General features: G+C 38.9%; 1 protein-coding gene across 4 annotated transcripts in view; it reads right to left on the reverse strand.

The window, feature by feature from the left end:
• LOC102683391 (corticotropin-releasing factor receptor 2) overlaps positions 1-16,047 on the reverse strand; it is a 136,418-nt gene that overhangs the window by 38,825 nt on the left and 81,546 nt on the right. For all 4 annotated transcript variants that reach the window (XM_015354327.2, XM_015354326.2, XM_015354325.2 and 1 more), the window contains one exon: positions 1,884-1,969. In XM_015354327.2, coding sequence (XP_015209813.1) covers positions 1,884-1,969 — 86 coding nt within the window. The remainder of the gene's footprint in view (positions 1-1,883; positions 1,970-16,047) is intronic.

Raw genomic sequence — 16,047 nt, forward strand, 5'->3', positions numbered from 1 at the left:
GCGAAAGTTGCTAAAACACTACATAACACTCAATACAAAATTTATAGCACCAAATGTTTCAATTTTTTCCTGCATGAATGAGAGCACGTTATTGTGTTATTGTGCAACTTCAGTACTGCTGCATTCTGTATGCATTTATTTCAAGAGTTTCATCTCTGTGATCTGTGGCTTGGAACAATAGTATTATAGAACTAATCATGGATTTTGCTGCAGACTGTTAAAGAGGGTGGTGTTTTAAGTGATGTTCTGTTTAAAATAGTGTTGCAAGGTTACATCAGGTTTACACACTAATTGCAAACTGTGATGATGTTGTCTCTTGAGATGATTTAAGAAGGTTGGGTAGATATAAAGATTAGCTACTGTAAGTGATAAAACTTGAAGATTTCAGGCCTGAGTCTCATATTTATTAGACTACAGACCTAAAGCATTCATCATGAAGATCAATTTGACTTTCATCCCCAAATGACACATTGTCACAGATGATAAATCATGTGTTTCATCAAAGAATACAAAAGAATAAAAAAGATTAAGCAAGCCCAATGGAGTCTGTCACAGGGCATAATCAGTAGTGTAATGGCCTAAGACTTTAAACACATTTACAGTATACCTGGGAACAAGTGATACTGTAGGTTTATTCCATGTTGAAAAAAGAAGAAAGGAGACACAAGGTCTAAATGTTCCTTTGCAGCCTACGCATGCTGACGAGCTACCCACCTGAATATTTATACTGTGCCTAGAAAAATAATCATGAGCACATTCTCTTGGGCATGTTTGTATAATAGCAGCTAGCTTTCCCTGCTAAAATGAGCATAATGAATAATTCTGTCAATAACAGTATCATGAATATTCAGTCAATATACATTAACAACTTACACTTTAAAATATAGTACATTAATATATATATATAATGGACAGTAGATCATAGTATCTCATAGGCAATTAAACGTTTCCTAATACGATATTTCCAAACAGGGCCTGAGTAAAATATCTACAATTTTATTTATTTCCACATTGTATTTATTTTACAATTGTCTCAGCACAGAAAAAAAACAACTTATCTTTATATTGAACTGACATTTTGGAAATGTCTAACAAGAGCTTGAATAGGTTCAAATCAATGGTAAATTGGGCAAAACAAAAGATGTGTCAATGGAGGGATCTAAAATAAACAAATGCAGGGCATTGAGCCATATGCCCTCAGAGACAATAAATTGTTAAGTGGACAAAAAGGAAAAAGTCCAAATAAATTCTTTCACTTCTGCTTTCTTATGTATAAAACCTTTCTGCCTTGCAACAGCCTCACTGGTTTTTCGTTATAAATGAGAGAGGCTTAAAGGGGAACTATAGTCCCAATTTCTCAAAGTGGTTATAAAATCTCAGTAACAAAATAAATTAATTGATAGTAAGATAAATTATACAATCTCAAATTAAATGTAAAATTGTGAACTTTGTGAAAGTATTGTACGGTTGCCATGTTGTCACAAACAGACGGGAAACCGCTGGTCTCGCCACAGGTGAGAGCAAGAGTTTGCATGAATCATGATGTGAACTAACCACTGTTTATATTCATTGTAAACTATTGAAATCACATTTTGAAATGTGTTGTATCAGAAGTACACCATGTTGCTGTGTAAAGACAGCTTTTAATGCAGAATGTAAAGAAATGATTTTGTTCTAGGGATTTATTTAAATACACCAAGAGGAAGCAAGAAAGTGGAGTTAACTGTGGGAAAAACAGATGTTTCAGGAAATTAAATTCAATTTCTGCATCTGGCCATTATTTTAAAATGTGTACTGTCATACACTTGATAATAGGTTTATACAGTGATAATATGGTGGAGTAAAAAGAGGTCATGAATATTTCAAAAATAAAAAATGCCTACCTTTTCTTCCAAGATTGCTTCACAGTTGGAGTAGTTGCTCTTAAAAGCCCATGTCCCATTTTCTAAACATTCCCTGTATGCATTTCCTGCAAAAGAAAAAATATATACTTATTTTGGTATGATGTGCTTTGTCTGCTAAATGAACTACATTTGAAAAGAACATTTTATATGTTTTTTTTAAATGTGTTTTTTCAAAGTAGCTCGATCAAATGTGTGCAATTTCAAAAAGATTTAATAAATTGCTAACTTCCATGGAAGCATTTTTTGTTACTGTTCATTCTTCACAATAAATGTAATTTGTGGAGTATTAAATTCTGAATAATGGCCATTTTTGTATATTTCACTTGCATGTTCAAACCTCCTTTTTGTGTTCAATTTACAAATTTCACAAGTATAGCAATTCTACAAAATAAAAACTATCAATATACAGTAAATATAGGAGAATAGTAGGCCTAATATATATATATACTGTATATATATATCCATCTCCTTTATATTACACTAATTATATGACCCAAATGTGAACTTAATGTTCAGTACTGGCACTGTTTTCATGCAGATTAATTCTCAACCCATATGCAGCTTGGACTGTGATAGATTTATCTATAGTCACCACTTCAAAAAAGTCTAAAACAACTGTTGAACAAAGACTGTGGTTTTTAAATCCTTGATGCCTATTCTTTATAATCCTGATACCATCAGAGATGCAAATCTAGTTTAACTCTCTTTATAACAATATGTATCAGAAGTAATATATTTTTGGATGGTTCCAGTTTTGTTGCCCTTTTTTGGAATGGTCAATGCACTTTCAATTTTCCAAATGCTAGGTACAACTTCATGTGTGTAATAATTTCAGAAAGGTGAAGATAAAAGTGCTTTCTTATATTTTGTAGTAGTGTGGGGTTTTTTTTAGGACGGTAGACCTCTGAAATGCCTTGTCTGTACTATTCATTCTGTAAATATAGTAACTTGCATGTTGTATGTTTTGTTGTGTGTAGTGTAGTGTTCATATTGTTCTTGTTATAAACATTTGTTTAGCCATCTGTGCCTGAATTATTACACTTTTCAGCAAAGCTGTGCCAGAAAACAAAGAATTCACGTGCCTCTATTTATACCAACCGCTCTGGTATACTCTGGATAAATTTTTACAAGTTGGGTGTTATGAATATTTATTTTACTTATTGACTAAACCTCTCGGTCAGTTTGTACATATTAACCGTTTTCGTAATCCCCCAATGTAACAATATGCTGTAGTTCTGAGTTTGAATTATGTTCCAGCATTGCATCCAAAATAATATTGTATCATGACTCTAAAAATGTATTAAAATCCTTTGCAAAACTCACAGTAAATTAATAAATGAAATAAAAAATATAATATATTTTCATATAACGTAATATAAGCAAGAGATGTAGATTATATATTTTAAATCCCATGGTAGTTTCGACAAACATGTCAAACCATTAAGTATGTTTTAACTCCATTCAGTTCTCTCCCAAACATTTAAAATATTCAGTGCAACAGCCAGTATATAATTCTAAATTACAGAAGAGTGCAGATAATGAGTGGGCAATGACAGTTCTGCAATTATGTATCAAGAGAGCTTTGTTCTGTGCATCACTTCTAAATGTACATCTTTCAATGCTTTGAAGGATGTTTTCAACATTTAAAGAATGAAGAATTTCACAAAAAACTTTAAAATTTAGAAATTTACTTGGCCACTTATATTATTTTAAAAGGTTAAAACATAACCTTTTAAGTATAGTGGTGGTGTTTAATAATAACAACAGATAGACTATATTACTGAAATAGATTATTGAATTGCACACACCTATCTTAAGGCTCCAAAGTCTTATCATTTTTTCATTCTTTTTTACATGTCAGCATGGAATGAACTTCTATTTGTTCCTTTGGAGCTCACACTTTGACACTGTTCTCTATTCTAAACAGAAGGTACAGTAGATGAAAGGGAATGCAGTTGCAACAAATCTGCCACTGTAGGCCACTAAAAGGCCTCTACTTTTTGTAAATAGACACAGCAGGTTATAAAATAAGATAGATAGAGGAGTTTATTTGCCATATGTACATGTTCGATGGTATTCTTATTCGCGCTGTGCCTCAAGACATGCACAGTATGACAGACAACACAGTACAACAGATAACACCATACAATGTATATTTCACAGTATATTGCAGAACTGTAAATAATAATGACAGTATGTACAGAGCAATAAATATGTGGTAGCCAAAGCGCAGAGTGCAGTGGTGTATTGAATTCGGAGGCATTGCATAGTTAACTGTTGAGGATACACACTTCCGTAAGGTAGAAGCTGTTCTTAGGTCTAGTAGTCAGTGCTTTAATGGTGCAGTACCACTTGCCAAGGGCAGTTTAGAGAACAGCTTGTGACTGGGATGGTTGGGATTCTAAATAATGGATTGGGCTTTATTACGACAGTGGATGATGCAAATTTATTACGGGTTTATTACGACAGTGGATGGTGCAAATTTCATTGATTGATGGTAAGACACATCCTATAATACTACTGTATGTGCCATTGCCACAACCCTTTGTACAGCGTCTTTGTCATTTTGGTAGTATTGCCTTACCATGCAATGATGCCACTAGTGGGGACACTTTGTGTGGTGCCGAGTTCAAAGGTCATGGGTTGTTGCTTCCCCTTACCACATTTCTTTATGCACCACAAAAGTGGAATTGTTGTTGTGCCTTTTCAAAACTGGCTACAGTGTTGTGAGACCAGGTCAAGTTGGGGGAAATTTGTCTGAGGAATCTGAAGCAGCTGACAATTCCCCCTCCTGTGCCATTGATGTTGACTGGGGTATGACTACCTTTGTGTCTCCTAAAGTCCACAATGAGTTCTTTGGTCTTGTTCACATTCAGAGTCAGATTGTTGTCAAGGCATCATCTTGTAAGATGCTCTACCTTATTCCTACTGTATATGTAGTCATTGTTGCTGCTGATCAGCCTATAACTCTGGTGTCATCAGTGAACTTACTGTAACAATGTGGTTACTGCTGTAAATGGTTGTAGTCATAGGTCTTGCATTCTTGTCCCTGTGCATGAGAAGCAAAGTCATATACATGTGTTTCCACTGAAGTCAATCCAATCTAAAGTCCAAGAGTGTTTCTTGATAGTGGGTGATGGCTGCACATGTACTGTATGTTTTACATAAAAAACAAGACATAACACAAAAATAAACAACATAAACAAGAGAGCTACATACAAGATGTGACCAAGGAATGGCGCCATCTTGCCAACAATTATCACATTATTGGTTGTAGAAATGCATATTCACACATGAGAGTAATTAGTTTTGTTTAATACAAACAAAGTTTATTTAGTATAAGTATTTAGTATTTAGTATAGGTTTGAATAGTGCTATTAATGGTTGTTTTTTGTGGAGCATTCTTTGTTTCAAGACACTGCAATAAAATCATCTTTAAGCCTTTTAATGTCCATTGTGGGACTTTTATGACTGCAGTTCTCTGGGATGTTTTAGCCAAGGGGGGTTTGACACAAACCTGGACATATAGTATATTATTGTGTATTTTATTTGTAAGAAGGCTGTTACTCTCTAGAGGGGTGATACACAGAGATGTCACAATTCATATTATTTGAATGGACTCCCTTTTCTTGAGATGCAGTAGATAAGTTTGTTTTTATTACTAAAGTAGTACTTTCTGAAAATCTATAGAAGAACTGGGACCTGCTGTCACAATTCCCGTGGAGCTGGGGCATTGAAAGATTGGTCATGTTACCATGGACACAAGGTCTGAATTATATATCTCATTACGACACTAAAACCAAAACCATTTTACAAGTTTACAGTTTTGTTTTGTTTTGTTTTTTGTTGGGGTTATCTCTCCTTGTTTACAAACACTGCTACAAACTCTTTGTTTGTACTACCATTTCCACAGACTTTTCCTGGACATGTTTTGTTGCATGGTGGTGTAGCGGCGAGGCTTAATAATAAGGCAGAATTAAGTGTTTCTGAGCTTTCCCAAATTAGGCCTCATTTCTCTGTTCATCTCTGTGGTGCAGCCACAGAGAAACCATTCATGCAAGGTGATTTAAGGTCCAAGGACAGCTCCCAAAGGGGGATGCACTTAGCTAAGCCTGGCTATCATGATCAATGGTCACCCATTGGCGCCTATCTGTCTAGGGAGTACGAGTTGGACATCTGGATTGCATTCCTAAGTGTCAGGACTAAGTGACTCATATCTCACCTTGATCAACCAATCAGGGACCGGTAGGGCCGAGTAACCCACGTGGGACTCTGATGCCCATGGAACTTTCAGCCAATCAATGAGCTGAAGTTCCTCCAGGTAAAAACAGGCAACACAGAGAGCCTGGGAGATTCGACAAGATTGAGATTCAGATTCAGATTCAGATTCAGATCCAGATCCAACAATTCTAAAGGGAATTCAAAGGAGAATTCCAGGGCAGGACGGCCCAGGAGCAGAAGGCTCCCAAGGGCAGGACATTCTCGCAGCGCGCCTCCTGACCATCCTGAGACTCAGCCCGGACAACCACGGAACGGCCAGTGTGTCCGAGTGCCAGAACTTTCCTTTGTTCTAAGAGTCTAGAGTGGAGGTTGTCAGAGAGTAACCAGCAGCAGGCCTCGTGAACAGGTCGGAACTGTGGACAGCTGAATTACTATTCAGAACTAGCTCTTCAACAGGAATGAACCGGTCCTCTTCCTGACTTGCTGGGACCCACAGTCATCTTTTCTCCTGTGCACAAACTTTGCTAGTCGCAAGCCGCACAGCACAGCCTGGCACCGAGCCAGAGAGCGCGGATTGGACAGCAACAGCCTGCAACTGTTTCTTTGTGCCCGCAGATGATCTGAATCCCCAAAGATTGGATGAGTATTCAACTTCAATGCATTACAGCTCGAGAATTCAATTGTTATCCCAACCAGTTGATATCAATTTAATTCCTAAGAGTTACAGTGCCTTGCGAAAGTATTCGGCCCCCTTGAACTTTTCAACCTTTTGCCACATTTCAGGCTTCAAACATAAAGATATAAATTTTTTATTTTATGTGAAGCATCACCAACAAGTGGGACACAATTGTGAAGTGGAACGAAATCTATTGGAATTTTGAAACTTTTTTAACTAATAAAAAAATGAAAAGTGGGGCGTGCAAAATTATTCGGCCCCTTTACTTTCAGTGCAGCAAACTCACTCCAGAAGTTCAGCGAGGATCTCTGAATGATCCAATGTTGTCCTAAATGACTGATGGTGATAAATAGAATCCACCTGTGTGTAATCAAGTCTCTGTATAAATGCACCTGCTCTGTGATAGTCTCAAGGTTCTGTTGAAAGCGCAGAGAGCATCATGAAGACCAAGGAACACACCAGGCAGGTCCGTAATACTGTTGTGGAGAAGTTTAAAGCCGGATTTGGATACAAAAAGATTTCCCAAGCTTCAAACATCCCAAGGAGCACAGTGCAAGCGATCATCTTGAAATGGAAGGAGTATCAGACCACTGCAAATCTACCAAGACCTGGCCGTCCCTCTAAACTTTCAGCTCAGACAAGGAGAAGACTGATCAGAGATGCAGTCAAGAGGCCCATGATCACTCTGGATGAACTGCAGAGAACTACAGCTGAGGTGGGAGAGTCTGTCCATAGGACAACAATCAGTCTTACACTGCACAAATCTGGCCTTTATGGAAGAGTGGCAAGAAGAAAGCCATTTCTCAAAGATATCCATAAAAAGTCTCGTCTAAAGTTTGCCACAAGCCACCTGGGAGACACCCCAAACATGTGGAAGAAGGTGCTCTGGTCAGATGAAACCAAAATCGAACTTTTTGGCCACAATGCAAAACGATATGTTTGGCGTAAAAGCAACACAGCTCATCACCCTCAACACACCATCCCCACTGTCAAACATGGTGGTGGCAGCATCATGGTTTGGGCCTGCTTTTCTTCAGCAGGGACAGGGAAGATGGTTAAAATTGAGGGGAAGATGGATGCAGCCAAATACAGGACCATTCTGGATGAAAACCTGTTGGAGTCTGCAAAAGACCTGAAACTGGGACGGAGATTTATCTTCCAACAAGACAATGATCCCAAACATACAGCAAAATCTACAAAGGAATGGTTCACAAATAAACGTATCCAGGTGTTTGAATGGCCAAGTCAAAGTCCAGACCTGAATCCAATCGAGAATCTGTGGAAAGAGCTGAAAACTGCTGTTCACAAACGCTCTCCATCCAACCTCACTGAGCTCGAGCTGTTTTGCAAGGAAGAATGGGCAAGAATTTCAGTCTCTCGATGTGCAAAACTGATAGAGACATACCCCAAGCGACTTGCAGCTGTAATCGCAGCAAAAGGTGGCTCTACAAAGTATTAACGCAAGGGGGCCGAATAATTTTGCACGCCCCACTTTTCATTTTTTTATTAGTTAAAAAAGTTTCAAAAATCCAATAGATTTCGTTCCACTTCACAATTGTGTCCCACTTGTTGGTGATTCTTCACATAAAATAAAAAATTTATATCTTTATGTTTGAGGCCTGAAATGTGGCAAAAGGTTGAAAAGTTCAAGGGGGCCGAATACTTTCGCAAGGCACTGTATGTACTTGTTTGAGTATCTAATGTAGAAGTTGTAACCAAGTTCACTTTACGAAACGGTCTTAATGAATGATATACTGAACGTATGTCCTCTTGATATGTGTAACACTTCGTAACTGACTGAATATATACCTTTTGTATTCTGATAACCCTCTCGATAAGATCTGTTAGGTTTATATGCATATTCTATGTATTAATAAATGTATCCTCGTGTATTAGTACCTGTGTGTGCGCGTTGTTTGAGTTATGTCGCATGGTTGGATTCTAAAGCCATCAAAAGAATCAACTTTGTGATTTACTGCTACAATTAATAATTGTCTCACTAAATGCCCAAACCCTACAGAACTGGTGCCTTCAGAGAGCCACTTTTCCCTACATTATTTGGCGTCCCTGAACCGGTTTTCTCTACAGTGGCGTTACATCCCAATATTCATGTTCTCTGTATGACTAAGAATCAAAAACTTTCAAAAGTAACACTTAGTACAAGGAAATAATGCCTGTAGAACCCACTAATCCATTACAATAGATATTACTGCAAAACACCAGAATGTCTACTGTTCATGGTTTTCTGAATTTCATGTACATTACCTACATTTTCTCTAGTACACTGTATATGTGTATGGATCTCTACCACATAATCTTACTTACTGTATATAAAGGTGAAACAAATCCTCTGTATAATGAAATTAATTTGCTATATATTTCACTCTCATTTGAGGCTTTGAAAGTGCTGGCACCCACACATGAGTTAGTTCCTTTTGTGTTTGAAAATCAAAAGATTCCAATTGAGGCGGGGGAGGACTGAAACATAACCAAACTAGATGCATGTACAGTATAGAGCCCAGCTCCAATAAAATTACTTTTTGTTGTGTAAATCAAATATGTTTTGTATTCTAACTTGTAAGCTTCTACTAGACTTTTTTTTTCATGTATAAGGTGGTATCTACATTAGTGACAAGTTATTAAATTTCTGTTTTTCAGATACTGTAAAACAAAAAATGGAGGGCTGCACATTGACCCAGTGGTTAGCATTTCTGCCAATGTTGGGACTCTGGGTTCAATTCCACTGTCTACATGGAGATTATATGTTCTCCCTGTATTTGTGTGAGTTTCCTCTTCAGTCCAGAGACATACAGGTAGATTAATTGGCTTTTGGAAAAAATGGTCCTGGTGTGAATGTATGCATCTCTGTGTTTGTGTCTACAGTATGTCCCCCCTAAAATTGATTGGTGTCCCATTCAGGGTGTATCCTGTCTTCTGCCTGTTTCTTGATAGATAGATAATACTTTATTAATCCCGTAGGGAAACTGATGTGTTACAGCAGTCCAGCCCAAGACAAGCAAAACAGACATCAGAATAGTTATAAAACAAAAGACAACAAAATAAATAAAAATAAATAAATACATAGGTGTGTCCAAAATGTGCTGATCATAGTCACTGTAAAAACAATAAAATATGTGCAAAATGTGCATAGGTTTATACAGACTGATTGTCCAAAAAGTACAATGGAGCAAACATGCTGTCCATAGACGAGCAAATGAAGGGCTAACAGTCCTAGCCTAGGGCAGCGTAATACACCCTGACAGCCGCTGGGAGGAAAGACCTGCGGAAACGTTCCCTTGAACACCGTAGCTGGAGCAGTCTGTTGCTAAAAGTGCTCCGCTGCCCAGTAACAGTCCCATGAAGCGGATGAGAGGTGTTGTTCATGATGGCTGTGAGCTTGGTCAGCATTCTCCTCTCAGCCACCACCTCCATGGGGTCAAGGCTCATCCCCAACACAGTACCAGCCTTCTTGATAAATTTATTGAGCATATTTGCATCTCTTGTCATTATGCTGCTGCCCCAGCACACAACAGCGTAGAAGATGGCCGCCGCCACCACTGATTCATAAAAAATGTGTGAGTCCTAAGAAGGACCTGAGTCTCCTAAGAAAATAGAGTTGGCTCTGACCTTTCTTGTACAGGGCGTCAGTGTTACCAGACCACTCCAGCTTATCATCCAGGTGTACCCCTAAGTACTTGTAGGAATGTACGCCCTCTATGTCCTCACCCTGGATGGAAACAGGGTTCAGCGGAGACTTATTCCTTCGAAAGTCGAAGATCATTTCTTTGGTCTTGCTGGTGTAAAACTGGAGATGGTTAAGTTGACACCACTCCACAAAATTGGTAATCAACCTCCTATATTCCTCCTCCCTCCCCTCTCTAATACACCCCACAATTGCAGAGTCATCCGAAAACTTCTGCAGATGACATGTCTCAGAGTTGTACCTGAAGTCAGAGGTGTAAAAGGTGAACAGGAATGGAGCAAGGACAGTCCCCTGTGGAGCCCCAATACTGCTTACAACCTGTTCGGACACACAGCTCTGTAGCCGTACATACCGTGGCCTTCATGTCAGATAGTCTATAATCCAGGACAGCAGGGGAGTGTCCACTTGCGCCGCCCTTAGCTTATCTCTCAGTAAAGGTGGATGGATGGTGTTAAAGACACTGGAAAAGTCAAAGAACATAATTCTCACAATGCTCCCCGTCTTCTCCAGGTGAGAGTTAGCTCTGTGTAGCAGATAGATGACTGCATCCTCCACTCCCAAGTGTGACTGGTAGGCAAACTGCAGGGGGTCCAGTGCTGTACTCACCAGGGTTCTAAGGTGGTCCAGTACAAGCCTTTCCAGAGTTTTCATTAGGTGTAATGTAAGTGCCACTGGTCTGTAGTCATACAAGACTTTAGGGTGTCCCTTTTTGGGTACTGGCACCAGGCAAGATGTCTTCCAGAGCATCAGAACCTTTTCTAATCTCAGGTTGAGGTTGAAGATGTACTGTAGCACTGAACCCAGTTGGTCCACACAGATCTTTAGCACCCTGGAGCTGACACCATCAGGACCCGCTGCCTTCCCTGCATGTAGTCTCCTCAACTCCCTTCTGCCTGGTCAGCTGTGATGGATAGGCTGAGGAGGGCAGGGGAAGATGGAGTAGGAGTAGGAGGGATCACATGATGGGGTGACTGAGGACATGAAGAGGGTGTCTGGTGTGAAGGCCTATGAGGTGAATGGACAGTGGACCCTGTATCGAATCTGTTAAAGAAAAGATTCAGCTCATTGGCCCTCTCCAGGCCTCCCTCACTCTGTTGGCCGCCTGACAACTTGTATCCAGAGATCTTCTTCATGCCATTCCACACTTCTCTCACATTGCTTTCCCTCAGCCTGTCCTCCATTTCCTCCCATAAGCCACCTTGCTCTCCCTAACTCTCACCTTCAGCTCTTTCTGTGCTCACTTCAGCTCCTCCTTGTCACTTGCCTGGAAAGCCCTCTTTTTCCTATTAAGGATGGCCTTCAGATCACTGGTGACCCAGTGTTTATTATTGGAGAAGCAGCGCACTTTCCTGGTGGGCACTGCACTGTCAACACAGAAGTTTATGCAGTCAGTGATGCAGTGGGTAAGACCATCAATGTCCTCTCCATAAGGCTCACAGAGTATCTCCCAGTCCATTGTTTCAAAACAGTCCATCAGTGCATCATTAGCCTCAGCTGACCATCTCTTCACTGTCCTGGTGGTTACTGGTTGCTGTAGTACAAGAGGCTTGTACAGAGATAGGAGGTGAACAAGGTTGTGGTTAGATCTGCCAAGGGGGGGGGAGTGATGTGGAGCTGTAGGCATTCTTGACATTAGCATACAGCAAGTCCAAAGTCTTGTTATCACTAGTAGGGCATTTAACAAACTGACTAAAAGTAGGCAGGGTAGAGGAGAGCGAAACATGATTAAAATCACACCATCTGAAAACCCTCTATTGTAGCGTTAGCGTCGGGAACCAGTACATTCAACCAAGTCTCTGTGAAGCACATAATAGAGGACTCACGATATTCCGACTGGCTCCTTGTTAGCGCCGCTTGGCAAGAGATCGTACATTCCCCATTATGATGGAGGGTAAAGAAGGTTTATACCTCCTTTTTTTAGCCCGATATGTTGCTCCGGATCTACAGCCTCTACTCCGTTGAATTAGTTCTCTGGGGATCTCCAATCGCTCACCCGAGAACACTGCCGGCTTCCGTAACATGAAGAGCTGGTCTATGGTGTAAACAAAAGAGCCCGGTTTGCTCGTAGTAGACGCCGATTTAAAAAGTTGCTCAGAGACCTGAGTCTCCTAAGAAAATAGAGTTGGCTCTATTTGACTCCGAGAGTAAAAAAAAACACAGAAACAAAAACGAAAGTAAACGATATCCCAAACTAAAACTAATGTAACTACCGGTAGTAACAACAAAAAGGACACACAAATCCCAAACTAACTGGAGCTGCTGCAACAGGCTGCCGCACTCATGGCGCCATATTGAATATCAAATAGCGCCTTGATGGGATAGGCTCTGGCCCCCTTTGACCCCAGATTGGATTAAGTGGTTAATAATTATACCAGTCTCTTTCTTTAACTGCAAGAAACCCTTTACTATTGGTGCTGTTATTATGTAGTCTACGAGAGATTTTGTTTGTATGGAGGCCTGTAAGTGGTGTAGCTGCTCGGCCATGTTAATGACTTTGTTAAGACGTTTACTTAGTAGCTCAAAAAGGAGCACAGGCTTTTGTTATGGGTTTTTGGTTTTGGTGTTTTGAATTCCCTGCAATGAAAAAAAAGGCACTAGGGTTTTATCTAATTTCAATTAAAAATACTTTATTCATCCCCAGGGAGGCAATTTAAGAACTTCACAGCTGTTGTGTTTGGTGTGTTTGTTAATCTGGACCTGTCTGTTTTTTAAAGATCCCATTATTGCACACCCAATGGCTTGACACATGCGTACGCACAGTATGCTTCTCTTCTCAATCCTCTATGGGCTGCTGAGAAGGATGTGACTATTTAAAAAGAATGGTCAGTAAATTGTTTATTGAGAAATCATGTTTCATGGAAGTGAAAGAGACTTTTCAGTTTCGGGCATGATGACAAGAAAGCTACAGTATGAATTCACAGCATCTAACGCAGACAAAGAAGGCTAACAGGAAGAGGATTTCTAGAGATTTATCAACCAAAGGGAAATGGCAACCAGACTAATAGTCTGTATAGACATGCACAATATTGTAGAATTTTGAACACACATGTGTCAAAGGCCTTTTTGGGGAAGATAATTTGTGGATAAGAGATGTAAGATACATAATAGCAATTTATGAAAAAAGGAATTTCAGTCAGGTACTGTATACCTTAATTGTAAATAACTTGACTTTAAACAAATCCTTGCAATGACAGATGAAATAGATAAGAGGAAAACAATTTTTCAACATGCAGCTTTCTATTTGAAACACTTTCAAACAGTCCAGTGTGAACTTAAAGTATGTTGGGTATTTCCCTATAAAATGTTTTTTGGGGAATCTGGAGGTTTTGTTCATTGGGTGCTTTACATATGAGCTCAAAATAAGGAGTAAAAGGGCAAAGATCTGGACTGACGTTTGGAGCCAAATTCTTGAACTTTTGAAAATGGAAAGGAGAAAGTGTAGACAATACTATTAAGGTCATGTGAAATGTAAGCTGTGTTGATCAGAAACCGATAAGTTAGAGCCATTTGAGATGCCTGGGAAAGTTCAGGATACACCGAAAATTAGGGAATGATTCCAATTAATTTTAGAGTTATAGAAGTAGCTGAAGACTTTTCCTTAGCAAAAGATCAGATTTGACAAGCCTCTTGCTGGAGGAGCAATCATCAAGGAGATGAAGAAGAAATGGAAACGTGTTCAGCAGAATGCAATAGGGGGCTTTAAATATGGCATTAAAAATCTTTGGTCTGCTTCTGGATCACAAATATGTCAGTTAAGATTAAAAGGACAATGCACATGAGGAAGGGGAAGGCTTACTGTGTTTTTTTATTGCAGTTTGGAAGTGACATCAGAGTAGCTGAGGTGAAAGCAAAATAGGTTTCTGTCATTCCTCTTTAACCTCTGTTAAATACTCCTTTAATTACATTTACAGCAATAAAATATCAATAAAATCATTTGAACAGTGACAGTTCTACAGTGAACAGTTCTACAGGCCTTCCATTATTGATTACTGTATGGATTTCAGGGACAGCATGTACAGTATAAGTAGAATTGCTGATAATGTATTACTGTATATTAATTCCCCAGGGTCTCTCAATGGTTTTCAAATACTACCCACAGGGCAGATGTTTATGTATACAGTAAGTGTGCCCATGAAAATGTTTCAAATCCAAAGTATGTTTGTGTACTCTGCAATGTATTGAATAATGTACAGTATTAAAATTAAACTTGTTGAAAAGTTATTTGACCATAGCAGGGCAAGTTTTGTAGTCCTCAGATTATCTCCCTGGTACTGTACATTGAAAATTGTTTTTTAAGGTTAAAAGGTACAACTCTTACTTACTATTTACTTACTAGTTACTTTCCTATTGTCTTTCATTTTCTTGCGTCTGTGGCACAGTCATCATCTGAATGTCACTTGAGGGCATGCTAAGGCAAAGAATTCAGCTCTGTCCTTGCCTCCCTGACAGTTGGGTGGGCATAATAACATCGCTTCCGGCAGCTGCTCCCCTTAATAGAGGCAGCTACAGTATTAGATGCTCATGGGTACGGATGTGGATGTTCAGGGTTTGTCTCAGAACTTCATCCAGCATCATAGCTCAGGCACGAACTCTTAACTTATCTTTTTCTACAAATTTTCCAACTGTTTTTCAAGGAAATTAAATGTCTCAGAGAGGACCCCTCATTGGCCTTCTATCTCCAGTATGAGAATCATGGTTCACCCCAAGTCCACCTTTAACACCATCCTGACAAGTGCCCTGTTGAAGGTCATATTTACATTAGGCTGTTTGTGTGATCGAGAACTTTTAAAGCACATAGTGATCACAGGTTCAAACAGTGTCAAGACTAATAAGTGACAATGTTAATGTTCCAAAAAAACAACATACTGTATGTAGGTGAGTCTACCATAAAATAAGACATGGATTCTAGAGCGCCACTATCCAAAACAGAGGCTAATCTCTATATACTGTATTTACTATACTGTATAGACTTATACAGTATATAAACATAGCTATGCACAAATTAATAATTAAAACTGTGACATCTTGGTCATTTTCATTACTACATTTTTAAGTTTCTGCACCCTATTTCTACAGATGTACAACTGTGAGTGTGGAATTCAGAAATTTGGGTAGGAAAGTGTAATAGTGAAAGGAAATATTGTAGCTATAATTCAAATATTTGAAAAAAATTAAGGATGACTGCAATAAATTAACTGCTTATATAGATGTTTATGACTGCCATCTGAAAGCAGGATTGCATAGAGTATTGGGTAAGCTTTTGTAACCATTGATTGTTCCAAGTCCCTACAATTGTCCCAGTTAAACCAATCCAGACAGATGTATAAATGAGGACCGGCATTGCTTAAGGTAATCCATGCAATGGACTGACATTTCATCCAGGAAGTGATATAAAAACAATCTCAAAAGTTATAAAACATAAGAAATAGTAACTGATTACTGAATATGTAATTCAGTCTTCTGAATACAGTAGAAGAAAATAAACTGCAGAAAAATAAATTATTTAGTTTAACACAGTTTACCACAAATTTGTAAACAAATAT

Source organism: Lepisosteus oculatus, chromosome 6 (genome assembly GCF_040954835.1).
Source record: "Lepisosteus oculatus isolate fLepOcu1 chromosome 6, fLepOcu1.hap2, whole genome shotgun sequence".
Classification (NCBI taxonomy): domain Eukaryota; kingdom Metazoa; phylum Chordata; class Actinopteri; order Semionotiformes; family Lepisosteidae; genus Lepisosteus; species Lepisosteus oculatus.